The following is an 11,147-nucleotide window of genomic DNA, read 5'->3' as shown; positions in this document are numbered from 1 at the left end:
TGGATAGTAGTTTTTGCTTTTGTGGCTAATTTGCACTGTTGATTTTAATTTTTTTTGTATTTATTTTTTAGAAATGATAAATATGTTGTTTTATACAAATTATAACCATTAACAACAAATAAAAGGGGGAAACCACAAAATCATTCAAGGATCTCGAAAATTTCACGTAAAAAGAGTCGTTATCGGCAATACTGGCACTGTTTTTAATTGGTATCGAACTAATACCAAACTTTGTAGTATCGCCCACCTCTGTTGTCGAGGTGATGGAGGTATGGCAAGGAAGTGTACTGAGCTCCGCCCTCATATCTCAATGTCGTCCAATCAGTGATCCTTGTTGGCAAGAGAAGGCGGTGCCTGAAAGTGTCTGGGCAAACCCGTTAAACCAACTTGACTGAAACGAGAGTGGGTCTGTCCAAGCGGAGAGACATGGAGGGCACCAGAGCAACGAGTGTGTACGGGACTTCGCTCGCCGGAGGAGGCTTCGATCTCCAAAAGTTTATCCGACAGCCGCAAACCATCGTGCGGCTCCTCAGCTGGGTGAGTGCAGCCTGAATGGTTTGTGAACAGGTGCACTGTGTATGTTTTATGACTTAGCCTAGCCCGCACTAACCAGCCTTGTGGACGTCTTCAGGGGCGTCATGTTGCATGCAGCTGCTCAGTGACAGCACAGGGCGGCACCATTGAGGAAAAAAACACTAAATATATCTAAACCCGATATGTATTATTATTTCTCACTTTATTGTACCGCAGCTTGACTGGAGAGTGCTTTGGCTTAAAAGCATGACGATGTACCTGTAACAGTACCTAGGAAGCCACACTGCTGAACACCTGTTGCACTTTTTTTTTTAAGTTTGTGGTTTGGATCCCATTTGAAAGTCTTATATACCAACTGTATAATGCATTCTATCTTTACCCTAGCTGGTGCAAGAGAGCAGGTTGTAGGGCTATTTAAGATGGTTGACCTTGGCCCATAGGCCTATGTAATGTGCTGCTTTCATTTCAATGCCAAACTATCCTTGGCTCACTCTGGGGAGTGAATTTCACACACTTATGTCATGAAGTTTGAACCGTTTCTCGTCCATGGTGGATTAGGACAGAATGTGCTTTGAGTTGGCAGACCCCTGTGTGTGTATTAGTGTTTTTGTACGCACGGAGGGGCTTTTTGACAGGTAAGGTGATACCTCTGCCTGGATGAAACTCCAGTGCGTGGCTCATCTCACACAGTTTTGCAGAATCAATGTGGGAGCTCTCACCAGATCCACTCAGGTCGGATTACATGATTACGGGTCATTTTAATTGTATTTCAGTGAGTCACGGCCTGTCACACAAGAGCATTGTTTGCTCTACCGACATGTGCTACCGTGCATCAGTCACGGCATCCACAGTGGAACCTCCAAAGTTCAGCACAACACTTTTACTTCACATTTCAACAGAAATGCTAGAAATTGTCATAATGAAACTCTTGCCGTCATTAACCCTTAGGAGTCCAGGTTAGGATACTTTAAAACGGGTTGTTTTCCTTTTTTACAGTACCTTCACAGGTGAGGTTGTACAGTTGTTGTTTTTTTTGTATACACATAGTGTATTAACTAGTGATGTGTGATGCCACTGATTTCATTTTCGATCCGATACCGACTAAAATTTGGGCTCCGATTCATTGTTCAAATACAGTGATGTGATAAAGTGTTTGCCCCATTTCTGATTTATTTTTTTTTGTTGTTTGCATGTTTGCCACACTTAAATGTTTCAGATCATCAAACAAATTTAAATATGTGTGAAACATAAAAAAAAATCAAAAATCCAAACTACCAAACTACCAAAGGTAGACAGCCAGACACTCTTGACAGCAGCACAGCCGAAAAGAATGTTGTAGTTTGAGGGATGAAGCTGAGAGTGACGCTTTTCATCACAAACTATGTTAAATGTTGCTTAATGTTCTTATCAATTACAGCAAAAGCGTAGAGATGATTCACTTCTTAGGTAATAATAAGGGTTTTAAGGACTTTAGTTCAGGAAATAGGAGAATTTTCTCATATTCACACTTAGTAGATGATAAACGTGACACTCAACAAAAATATAAACGCAACACTTTTGTTTTTGCTCCCATTTTTTTTATGAGATGAACTCAAAGATCTTTTATTGTGGGCAGTCTAAGGCACACGTGTGCACCAGTCATGGTGTCTAATCAGCATCTTGATATGGCACACCTGTGAGGTGGGATGGATTATCTCAGCAAAGGAGAAGTGCTGACTGTCACAGATTTTGGCAGATTTGTGAACAATATTTGAGAGATATTGTGGATGTGGAAAAGTTTTAGATCTTTGAGTTCATCTCATAAAAATGGGAGCAAAAACAAAATTGTTGCGTTTATATTTTTGTGGGTGTATATAAAAAATTGTTTTCTTTTGGGGGGGGGGAATAAACATGGCCATGGATGCAACTGGCAACTTAAGATGACAGATAACAGATTTCAAAAGCAGGAAAAAAGTGGCTTAAATTACATCCTCGCCTTTTTGTGAAAATGGAGTGCAGTACAAAGATGTGGAGGGCCCCCATGACTGGGTTGGCCTTGGGCCCCCAAATGACTAAATACACCCCCGATTGCAGTGCTGCAAGAAAAATACATCCATGGGGTGACATAATGACAACTACAGTAAAAGTAAATGTTTTTAAACATTAACACCAAATTGAAACAAACAATCCAACTTTGGAAACCAACAAACTAAAGAGATTTTCTTTAAAATGAAAACATGGTTAAATACAAATATGGCTTATTAAATAAGAATGAAACAAATAATAACAATGGGCAGGTATTTATTTGTAAGAAGCAGTACAGCGCCTACACCTACAACTAGTGGTCGAACCATCATCGCTTGGGCTGTAAGTGAACAAGGGAAGGTGCGTTCCATTTATCAATTCCACCCCTCCCTCATTCACTTTCCCTCGGCTCTGCACGTGCCCTCGCCATGGTGTAATACCAGGCAACTCAGCGAGTGGGACTTAAACTGCTTTAGGAAGGCAGCCTGAGACTGACCGACTGAGCAGTGTGCCGCTGTGCTTACATATTACACACTTACCCAGGCGCAAGAAGAAGTAGTCCCCACCAACCTCGTATCATTTAGACAAGATCGCAATCATTTTTATTACGTTCCGTTGTGTTCCTGTTATCGATATGCATTACCTCAAATGACTGAAGTATCAAAGTATTGATATTTGGATTGATTTTAGAGCTTAAAGATATGGAATCGGAGGTATTGATATTTCAGTGTTGATCTGCACATCACTACCGAAATGATTGAAGTATCAAAGTGTTGATGTTTTGCTATGAGAATCGATTTTAGAGCATGAAGATCTGATATCAGATGTATTGATCCGCACATCACTAGTGTTAACACATTGCAGCATCACCCAAAAATTACCCTAAATCCTATATTTTTTGGGGGGGGGGGAGGAAAAATTAAGGCTTTTTTAATAACTTAAATGCAAATAAAATGTATAATTCAAAAACTGAGCAAACAAGACAGTTAAATGTAGCCCATAATAATTATTTACCTACAAAGCCAGGTGAGGCCTCAGGCGGGTGCTATTTACTCTGTACACAACCTATTTAAAAAAAAAAAAAAAAAAAAAAAAAGTTTACCTGAAGAAAGCTGAATACAACATCATTGAAGCGTCAGGCGTTGGACCACATTGTTGGCTTACCTTCCTCCCCCCGCCCTCTGCAGCCAAACTGTCTGTATCACTTTGATTGATTGATGGCGAGCTTTTTTTCCCCGCACCTTTTGGAAGGTGGCGTCATGTTTCACTGTCTGTTTACTTTCACTTTCAAAGTGGTGCCTTCTCGCATTTAAAGCGCCTGCAAATGACCAATGAACGTGACGACACAGCGACAAAACCGTGATCAATATTATCGCTCATAAGTCCGCTTCCACTTGACCGATTTCCACCTTTTAAAGACTCGTATGCAGTTTGACGTCTGCACTTTTGCCGCGAGTTGAAAGGGAGTGGCTGTGTCATAATGCTGCGCCACCTTTCATGCTGTGCCTGCGTGGGCCGCGGATACAAGGTTGTGGACTTGGCGAGCAACAAATGATGTACAGTACTTCCACTTACTAACGTGGGCATGTGATGCTGTGGCAAAAGTGCATAGGAAAGATTCATCACTTTAACCTTATTGTATTCTACTTGGCAGCCAGGACACATTTTCCATCTGTGTTATTGAACACTCATCTCCTGCCGTCTTTTTGTCATGTTTTGGCATTCCACGTATTCCCGTCCCGTAGTTTGTCTGGATCTTTTGTCCCCTTCCTCCATGCTTGTTCAACAGCCCCTCTCTGTCCTCCTCCCAGACCTCGTTATGAGCGTTATTATGGAACTGGTGGTGTTTCTCGAGTCACAAGGCTGGCAGCGAGCGCTCAGAACTAGGTCACATGGTTAGGCGGCTAACCAGCGCAGCCAGTGACTGACCACGAGATGGCCCTAGGCACCGCAATGCGTCAGCGTCAATGGTTGTGTTATTTCCTGGCGATAATGTGGGTTATCCCAGTAAAAGACTCGCACACAAGGACTCAAATAGTCTCAAATATCATCGAAATGTCAAAATAGAAAGCCCATGTTTTCGTTCATAATTCATATTTGTGAGTACCGGCAGCAAACATTTAGATGTCCAAGATTCAGTAAACGCATCGTCGGTAAGGACTGTCATTCATTTTTATTTTTTTTGTCCTGTTCAGCCTTTTGAGCAGAAAGTATTGTTGATCTAAATGCCCTTACGTGCTCAACAGATTTGCTCTGCCAGGGAAAAGTGTGAGATACACTTCCCCTGTTATACAGAATCGATTTGACTTTGATGTTCTGTTGCCATGCAAATTCGGATCGGCCGGACCGGAGCAGGGGGGGATAGAGAAGAAGAGAAAAGAAAACAGAGAGGGGTGGGCGGGGGTAAGAGGGCGACAAAAAAGAGGCAACAGCAACAACAAAAATTGTGACAACAGAAACAAACAGGACGACATCAGCAAAGGACGGAAAGGACAAAATACCACAAAAGGACAACAGCCACAATGATAATACTGCATTGAAACAGTCATACATATTAGTAGTAAAAGCGTCATTTCTCGATTTGATTTAAAAGCAAGTATTGGCACTTAAAGTAACTAACAGGTAATCATTGGAAGCAAGCATACAAATGCTAACGTTTCATTGTCTCCCTGTAGCTGTTTGCCATTGTGGTGTTTGCCTGCATCGCCACAGAGGGCTACATCAACCCAGCGTACAGCGCCGAGGCCAAGTGCATCTTCAACCAGAACGACTCTGCGTGCCACTACGCCGTTGGCATCGGGGTGATTGCCTTCCTTGCCTGCGTGGGCTTCCTGCTGTTGGACGTTTACATGCCTTTCATGAGCAACGCGCAGCAGAGGAAATACGCTGCGATGGCAGACCTCGGATTCTCTGGTGAGGCCTTATGTTGCGTTTAGCTTCGTGTGAAAGGTGACGGCGTATTAGTGTAGTATAATATAGGTCATTAATAATGAATTCATTGAATTTTTACAATATGTCAAGGGCCAATAGAAAACAACCTGCGTGCTGAAAATGGCCCCCAGGCTGCACCTTGGACACCACTGGCGTAGGCCTTTTATTTTGAAGGCCAAATGATTCCTATTTTTCCGGAAAAATTTGGGAACTCTGGGCCAGTAATTTAAAACAACTTTATTAATTATTGTGTGTGCAACAATATGACACTGACCATTAAGGCTGTGATTGGTCGGCTTGCATTACATTATTTCCTGTCTGTTTTTGACTCGTTCAAAGGGCGGACAGCACGCCTCCGTGAACGCCTTCTTCTCTGATTTTGGATCTTCTGACTTTTGCAATGCATCGATTAGTTCCAGCTGCAATAACACTCCTCTTGTCTCTTTAATTACCATTGCTAACAAGCGAAATAGTCGATGAGGTTGTTCTGTGGTTGTTCAGAGTTGACATGTCTTCACGCGCTCACCTTGACCCGTGGCATATTGGAGGAATAAAATCAACCAAAAAAAACAGCAAAAATGGGGAAAACGGAGAAAAAGGCACTATGTCACAAAATAATATTTGTCTAAAGATTTGTCTTAAAATATGTATCACGTTTTTTTTTTTAGTCTTTTTACAAAATAAAAAAAAATGCGTAAAAGTCCCCCACCAACCCCCGCAATCCTTTTTCTTTTCCTCATAAAATTTATTTCATCTCTACATTGCTTGACGGCCGTTTTGGTGGGCGGTGCAAATTATCTTCATACATTTGCATAATTATTCCGTATAGTCCAATTTCAATGGATGCCTTGGTTAGTGCTAATGACATGAGAGTTGTCTTTATTTGAGGACATATAGTATATTGTAACACGTACACTCCTGATCAAAATGTTAAAACTAGTTGAAAAATGGCAAGGATTTAAATTTTGTACTGTTGGATGTTAAGGAGGTTCTGAGTAGAGCTTCAAAATGCAAAAAGAAGAAATGGGAGTGACAAAACATTTTTTTTGAGGAAGCAATTTATTGCAAAGAACCATAAAGTGAACTAGGCTGTTTCACTTTAAGACCATTCCTCGGAAAAAACAAACAAACAGAAACCCCCCTATAATTGAAATAAAATGATCCAGAAATAAGTCCGTAATGAGTACGAGCTTGATGCCAGTGTTTCCCGGAGGCTAGTGGGAATGTCCCTCCAGGTGGTGAAGACGGCTTCACGGAGGGCATCCACTGTCTGGAACTGATGTCTGCGTTCAAAGAAAGAAAGCTTTTTTTGCCTTTGCCATCAAGAGATCACGTGTGAATACCTCACATTGAATTCAAATTTTTGCCAAGATTTTGGCTTTTAAAGTCTGTGGTCTTAAACTTTTGATCAGATGAACAGCCTATTTCACTTTAATGCTTGTTTGCAATAAATTGCTTACTCAAATAGTTTTTTTTGTTTCCTTCCCATTTCGTCTTTTTGCATTTTGAAGCACAAAGCTGAAACTTAACACTGAACCCCTCACTTCCTGTCCGTCACTCTTTCCGGTCCCCGAGGGAGGACATTCATAGTTACACACAAGCATGAGTCTTATTTATGTCTTAAATGGTTTATTTACCGTTATTATGTCTACTATATTGGGTAATACGAGTGTAAAAGGTGACTAGGTGTGTTAATTAATGTCTAGAGGGCTCTAATAATGTTAAAAAACGTATTTAGAAGGTCGTAAACAGGTTTTCTATGCTTTACCTACAAAAATATTCCATTTATAAATAAGGTTTATAAATTTATATTGAATTCGCTTATCACGGTCTGGTGTGGAACAAATTAACCACGATAAACGAGGGAGTACTGTATAACTATACTATACTGATTGCACTGCTGCTCTACTCTCCACGTTCATCCAGAGAGCTGCCAAACAAAGCACTCAAGTGTTTTCCTTGCATGGCGTAAGGTATTATGCATTGTTGTAACCAGCAGATGATGATGAGTGAGCAGAACAGTGGCGGAGGGGAGGATGACCTCACAGATTGTGTTTAAATTCATCAGCAGGGCACGCGGTTGTCAATGGGAAGGAACAAAGGAGTAGTCATTTGACCTGATTCTCTGCCTTTTAAAATGATGGAAATGTATTTAAACTGCGTCCGGAAGGTAAATGTGAGTTTTAAGTCATGGAAGCCGCCATCTTGCGAGGAATGGAGAAAAAAAGTGCACTTTCACACTTAAACAAGCGAGACCAGTGACGGCCTTGCCGAGATTTGGTCTCTGACAGGTCAGAGATGATTTGAAACTGGACAGGGGGCCAGCAGTCATCAGTGAAATGATTGGCCACAAATAGAATAACTTGCAAGCACCATAACACAGCAGGACTGCCAAAGAATTGTCTCCATCTTATTCTACAGCAGCTTTACTGTGCTCCTGTCCCAGTTCACTTGTGCATTTGAGCATTTCAAAGCAACAGCCCACAATGCAACGCGTACCCGCAAGATGGTGGCCCTCGGGTCTTAAAACTCACTGGATTGAACTTTTCATAGGAAAAACACCCAAGTATGTGAATGATTGTGAATATGTGTATTTTTATTAGGGGTGTGGACCTTCTTGTGGTTTGTGTGTTTCTGCTTGTTGGCCAGTCAGTGGGGTCAAACACATGATGTCAGTGGTATCCCCCAGGATGCTGCACGTGCAACCGTGGCCTTCTCATTCTTCTCCATTGCCACCTGGGTGAGCGAGGCTACTGTTTTTATAATAAGTGTTTGTCGTAGCTGAGAGTGTCCGTGTCAAAGATTAGGGTGATACATGCACAGTGTTTCCCACAGGACTATAATCTGTAACCGAGTTGTTTGATGAAAAAAAAAAAAAAAAAAGGCACTAAGGGCCGTGAAACACAAAACAAATACGTTTGGAAATAGAAATGAACTTTTTTCTGTCGCTTCTTCTTGTTTTATTTTGGATTTTTACATCACAGCAGGACCCGCTGCTCGTTGAGAAGAGCGATACGTGCCTTCATGTTTTAAGGAGCGGGGCCACATACTGAAAAATGAAAGGGTGCGAGGGCCACTTTGATGTTTGTAAACCAACTCATGTAAAAAACTGCATATCCGCTATATCAGTGTAATAACTTATTGTTGGTATGAACTCTGGTCTTTGCCTTGCTTTTTTTCCCCATTTTGCTGTTTTTTTTTCATTTTCAAAATAGTTCAACTTTCTTCTAAAATCTTCGTACATTTTCTTCTCGTAATATTATGACTTTAATATACTAATATTTTGACTTTATACCAGCAATATTATAACTTTTTTCCCAACCTAATTTCCCAAAAATGCCAATTTGATTTAGTTTTGTTTGTTTCTCATATTACCACTTTAAAAAAAATATCTATTTTTTCTTTAATATTTCAACTCTATGCTACTAAAATGACATTTTTCCTCCTAGTATTTGGGAGTTAATTCTTGTAAAATTGCGTCTCTTTTTTTCTCATTAGAATGCAACTTTTTTCTTTTAATATTTTGACTTTATTCTCATCAAATTACAGCTGTTTTCATTTCTGCTGTTTTTTTTTTTTTTTTTATTTTCTAACCATTTCAACTTTTTTTCTTGTAATTATAACTTTAGTCAAAAAAATATTACTTTTTGTTTTGTTTGTTTTTCACATTATTGCAACTTTTAAAAAAATACAATATTTAATTTTAATATTTCAACTTTATGCTACTAAAATGGCGTTATTCTCGTAAAATCGCAACTTTTTTCTCTTGATGTTTTGACTTTATTCTTGAAATATTACTGCAGATTTTTCCATTTTTGTTGTTGTTTTTAGTTTTCTTGTTAAATTAATGTTTTTAGAACGCCGCCGTCCAATTAAAATAAACAAGCCACGGGCCGCCAATGGCACCCGGCTGCACTGTAGACACCGCTGCCTTAGAGCGTTCAATAAGACCAGTAAAAGTCGCTAGAGTTGGCAACACTGATCCCTCCTGCTACGTTTTCTTATAACGACAAGCTACAAACACAGATGGGCGGGGGAGAACAGGGGGCGCCAAATCTTTTTGTGGCGGTTCAAATTGACATGAAAAAGACATGAATGTATGGGAAACACTGACGTATCATGACAGCACAGATACTGTATGAGACGGTTTTAATAGCAAGATAGCAGCAATAATGAACAATTGGTCAGTTCTTGTTTCCTAACCTTAACATTTTGTTGGATTGCGCAGGGAATCCTAACCTACTTCGCCTTGGGCCGTTTCCGTCGAAGCCCAAACGATGTCACCATCCCGACCTACACCGAGCAACCTGAGGATCAACACACCTCCTACCCACCAACCTATGCCCCCACCTCCTATAACCCCACGCCGTACACCCCCACCACGTATGCCGCCTACCCCAGCATACCTGACGTGACTCAACAGTCTCCCTTCGCCACTAACCTGCAGCCACAAGGCGGCGTGGGCTATCAGCCACCCAAGTACTGACACACGGGGACGCGATACGAAGCTCCTGGCTGCTTTGTTGGTAAATGGCATCCAGATCCGTGTCATATTGATACAGCTTTTCTCATGTTGTTAACCCGACAAGTTGAGATGAGGGACACTTGTAGATCACGTCCAAGGGTCGAGCACTCTGGTCTGTGTTGAGATCTTGACTTGATCGGACAGAGTGCTGTGATTGGCTAATCGGACATGTGTGCTAAAACGCAACACGTACCTCAAGCAGGCAGAAGGAATGTACCCAGGATGGTTGTTATTGTGCCACGAGTGAGACACTGTTTGTCTTGCATCTGTACAGATGTCTTTGTGAAATTCTGCCATTTTAGTTGACTTATGTGAATTTCTCCAGTGAATAATTTATCTTTACAACACGCAGAAGGTTGTACGTTGTTGAGTAAAAAGTAGTTGTGGCAGAATCAGTGCTTTCTTCAGTAAATTTTTTTTTGTTAAATTTAGACATTATATGGATAAATTCATCAGCCATATGACCTTAAACAACCTTTGAGACAGTGGGAGTTTTTTTTATACTTTTTCTAACATAAAATGTCTTTTGCGTTTGCCATCTACAAAAGCAACTATCGCTGTGTGACACACAGGTGCCCTGTAAATGTGCGGCTTACTTTTAGATAGAGACGGGAGGTGGGCGGGAAAGCAGATAATGCTGGAGCCATTGAACAGTAACTCATTAACAACAGAAATGGGTCCTGGAAGCAAAGAACAGCCTTGTAGTTTCATAATATTCTTCACGAGCTCTTCCTTGGACACAATGGGTGTGTGCCACTTTGGGTTTCTTGTGCTAAAAGTGATGCCAACAATCCAGTAACAGGTGGTGCATTAGGTACCTTCAGTGGGGGACTTAACCGCCCAGAATTTTTTTTCAGCCGACACTGTGAAGGCCAGTACAAGTTACAAAAAAAAAAAAATAAAAATATCAACAGCATGGTTTTGGACCACAGTTGCCTGTGTTCAGCACAAGCATCATTAGCACTGCACTGAGCCACCAATACTGTCACAGTCAATAAGTAAGTCTTCTTATCTTCGAATACATATTCACCAATATGGCTGCCTTAACTTGACTGTTGATGACTTCCCGCATTAGTAACTAATTTTCTCAGTTAAACATTGGCAGCAGTGCTTATAAACTTGGTGCTCAGCCAAATGTAAAGGGCGTAACGGC

At 40.9% G+C, this 11,147-nt stretch overlaps 1 protein-coding gene across 1 annotated transcript; it reads left to right on the top strand.

Moving 5' to 3' along the window:
• Positions 1-377: 377 nt before the first annotated feature.
• On the top strand, positions 378-10,899 carry syngr2b (synaptogyrin 2b). Its single transcript, XM_054780039.1, has 4 exons — positions 378-537; positions 5,214-5,451; positions 8,073-8,209; positions 9,698-10,899. The coding sequence occupies exons 1-4, from the start codon at positions 427-429 to the stop codon at positions 9,953-9,955; spliced, it is 744 nt and encodes a 247-aa protein (XP_054636014.1). The 5' UTR covers positions 378-426; the 3' UTR covers positions 9,956-10,899.
• The last annotated feature ends 248 nt before the right edge of the window (positions 10,900-11,147 follow it).

Source organism: Dunckerocampus dactyliophorus, chromosome 6 (assembly GCF_027744805.1).
Source record: "Dunckerocampus dactyliophorus isolate RoL2022-P2 chromosome 6, RoL_Ddac_1.1, whole genome shotgun sequence".
Lineage (NCBI taxonomy): Eukaryota > Metazoa > Chordata > Actinopteri > Syngnathiformes > Syngnathidae > Dunckerocampus > Dunckerocampus dactyliophorus.
The sequence above is the reverse complement of the archived record's forward strand: the minus strand, read 5'-3'. Positions and strand labels throughout refer to the sequence as shown.